Raw genomic sequence first — 2,922 nt, forward strand, 5'->3', positions numbered from 1 at the left:
AGACTCCTTTTCCCAAATGCAAGCAAACAGATCGGACAAGCGCTGACTGAGGACTTCACCGCCGTCTTTGAACAGTGCGGGTGGAAGGTCATCCGGACCGGGAGCTCGGTGGCGCTTGAGAGAACATATGCAGTCGTTAACTTCCTGCAAACCTCCGAGTTGATTTGCCCTCATCGCGCTTGACTGGCGACACAAGAGAGGACGCCTGCCAACATCAACGGACTACCTTTCGTCAGTTTCTAGCGGAATTGGCAGCTGTGCTTTTGAGCATCGGAACGCAAACAGAGGCTTAACGGAAAAAAAGCGTTTGCAAGGCAGGATGCATAGTTCTTAAGGGTCAGTAGATGTTGCGAAATACCGAACATTTCAAATTAGTTACAGTTCGAGGCCTGTGCACAGCAGCAGCAGCAGAGAAAAACGAGGGGTGAAAATCGGGCTGAACATGAGGGAGCAGGTTATGAGGAGAGGGAGAGGACCACTCACGTGACGCTTCAAACAATACAGCTGTGTCTGAACACTGAGCAATTCCTTCAGCTTTCGATGCACATCTTCAATCTAAAAATTCGGAAAAAAGATCATTATCGCAGAAATTAGGAGAACCAACAAAGCCATTCAAAACTCCCTCGGATGAACCAAGTCTCAGTATAATTCTGTACCGGCGGGTATCAGACCTTTACAGCGTCCAGTGGTGTTTTGCACCACTGGGCTGGGATACTGCCAGGTTCCCGAACCTACACAGGACCGGTCGTCATGCAGAGGTCAGGTTCGAACCCTTGGTATTCCGGTCAGCAAGGTCGTACTTCAACCAATGAGCCTTGCGATGGGTGCGAAGCTCATGCCACAGCAAACGAGCGTCTCAAATATGCTTTTAAGAGCTGGCAAACAGTCTTCAACTGGGGAAACGATACTGTATTTCAAAGCCTTGGTTAGAAACTCAAGTTGGAACAGTCCCTTCCTTCATAGCTATCATGTAACCCAAGGATAGAATGCTGCCTGTCATGTATCAAAGGACGCCAGCCGGGATATTGAAAGTGCAAATGGAACACGCAACTTTCGTGTCTTCGCACGTGCAAAGTGCCACAATAGCAGACAGGGGAGCCACAGTTTAAGGCTTGTGTTAACACTAACGAGATTTGCATCACAACCTCGGGGGACGAGATGGACCAAGTGGTTAGAGCGAGAATTTAATGACCGGAAGGTCCGTGGTTCCAACCTGACCTCTGCCACTCGACTTCCCCTGTCTAGGCTTGGGCAACCTGGCAGTATCCCAGCCCTCGTGCTCCCTCCGGGTGGCATGGCAGCCAGGCACCGGAAGGGTGTTAAAGCTGAACGGTTTTTTTTTCGGTCATCACAACCTCGCTAGTGTTCTGGCTTCCTTGTCTACCCGTACCAAGGTGGGCTTCGCAGTCTGATTCGACCGCAGAACAACAGTGTTCTCATTTCTCCGGATAAACATCCACAAAGCTCTCCAAATTTGTAGACATTATCGAAAATGTGAAATCGGCGAACTGCTACCAAGAGTATAAGATACTAACAAGGATTATCTTGAAATCCGATGTCTTGAAATTTGGACGAAAGTATGAGTCACGAAGAAACTGGACCTTACCGTGGTGTGACGGTTTGCGCACCTCATCGACCCATTGAGCTATACTGGAGAGTGTCCCGCGACACTCACAGAGTCTCTCATACCAGGTCGGTCAATGGTTAGAGGTCTGACGAACACAGTCTCCTGGCCCTCCATGTTGGGGGTTGGAACATGTGGCGACTTGTTCCGTAGAAAAGGTAATGCATTTGCATTTCCCGCCAAACACCGCTGCCTTGCGGTTAGGCTTTTGAGCCAAAGGCTTTGGTTGAGGGCCCTAATCGTCCTCCTGTCTAGGTGTGGGCGCCCTGGCAGTATCCCAGCCCTCGTACAACCATGTACGGCAGTGAAGCATCGGTGTTGAACACTGATGTCATGCTGTCGATGATGATGATGATGAACGAACGGACGGCCGGGGGGTTCTTTCCTTTTAAACTAAATGAATTTACAAAAACCCTCCTGCTAGCAACTAACATTATTGTCATTACCACCACAGTAGTCATAATCGAATAGTGACAACACTAACAACTAAAACAATCATAAAGATAGCAATTATGTTACGGCGGTGAGAGAGGCGAGATGGCTCAGTGGTTAGAGCGCGGACTCGCCGACCCGAATGTCCGTGGTTCGAACCCGACCTCTATCTCTCGACTTCTCTTGTCTAAACTTGGGCAACATGGCAGTATCCCAGCTCTCATGCTTCTTTCGGGTGGTACCGAAAGAGTATTACAGCTGAACGATTATCTTTTTTACCTTTTTACGGCACTGAGGCCAGACACCTTTAACGAGCCCTACCGAATCTTTAGTTCTTAAGAAATCAACCGACGTAATTCACATACGTCAAGGGAAGGGAACCAAACAAGATGGGCTAGTCCGGATGTTCAGCAAGTGTTGGAAGCCAAACTCACCTGCAAGACTGTGTCGTTGCTCGGCTTGATTCCACCCAATTCGAGGACACTGGAAGATGAGGAAAAAAAGAATTATTCTGCAGGAGCACGACAAAGTGGGATCATAAGAATAACGATCATAAAAATCATTCACCGGTAACATCCTTTCGGTGCCTAGCTGCTATTCTACCCGAATGAAGCTGCTCAAGACTAGACAGACGGACGCAGTCGAGATGGGTTCGAACCAGAGACCTTCCGATGAGTAGGTTCAGGCTCTAACTTTAAGCCATCTTGAACTCGACGGAATCAGATGATTTTGACAGCAGGCCAAATGCGAGCAAGTAACCGTACGAAAATCCCCAGAGCTACAGAGACAGAGTTATGGAAATTCGCTACACAGGCCTACCGATTATGGGGTAACGACACAGCATTTTTCACTCACACACACACACA

General features: G+C 48.6%; 1 protein-coding gene across 1 annotated transcript in view; it reads right to left on the reverse strand.

Moving 5' to 3' along the window:
- Positions 1-2,922, reverse strand: part of T265_03234 (hypothetical protein) — a gene marked incomplete at both ends in the record, with an annotated part of 23,814 nt that overhangs the window by 3,815 nt on the left and 17,077 nt on the right. Inside the window, 2 exons of the mRNA XM_009167667.1 lie at positions 484-555; positions 2,491-2,539. Of these exons, the coding sequence (XP_009165931.1) occupies positions 484-555; positions 2,491-2,539 (121 nt within the window). The remainder of the gene's footprint in view (positions 1-483; positions 556-2,490; positions 2,540-2,922) is intronic.

The sequence above is a fragment of the Opisthorchis viverrini genome (genome assembly GCF_000715545.1).
Source record: "Opisthorchis viverrini unplaced genomic scaffold opera_v5_45, whole genome shotgun sequence".
NCBI lineage: Eukaryota > Metazoa > Platyhelminthes > Trematoda > Opisthorchiida > Opisthorchiidae > Opisthorchis > Opisthorchis viverrini.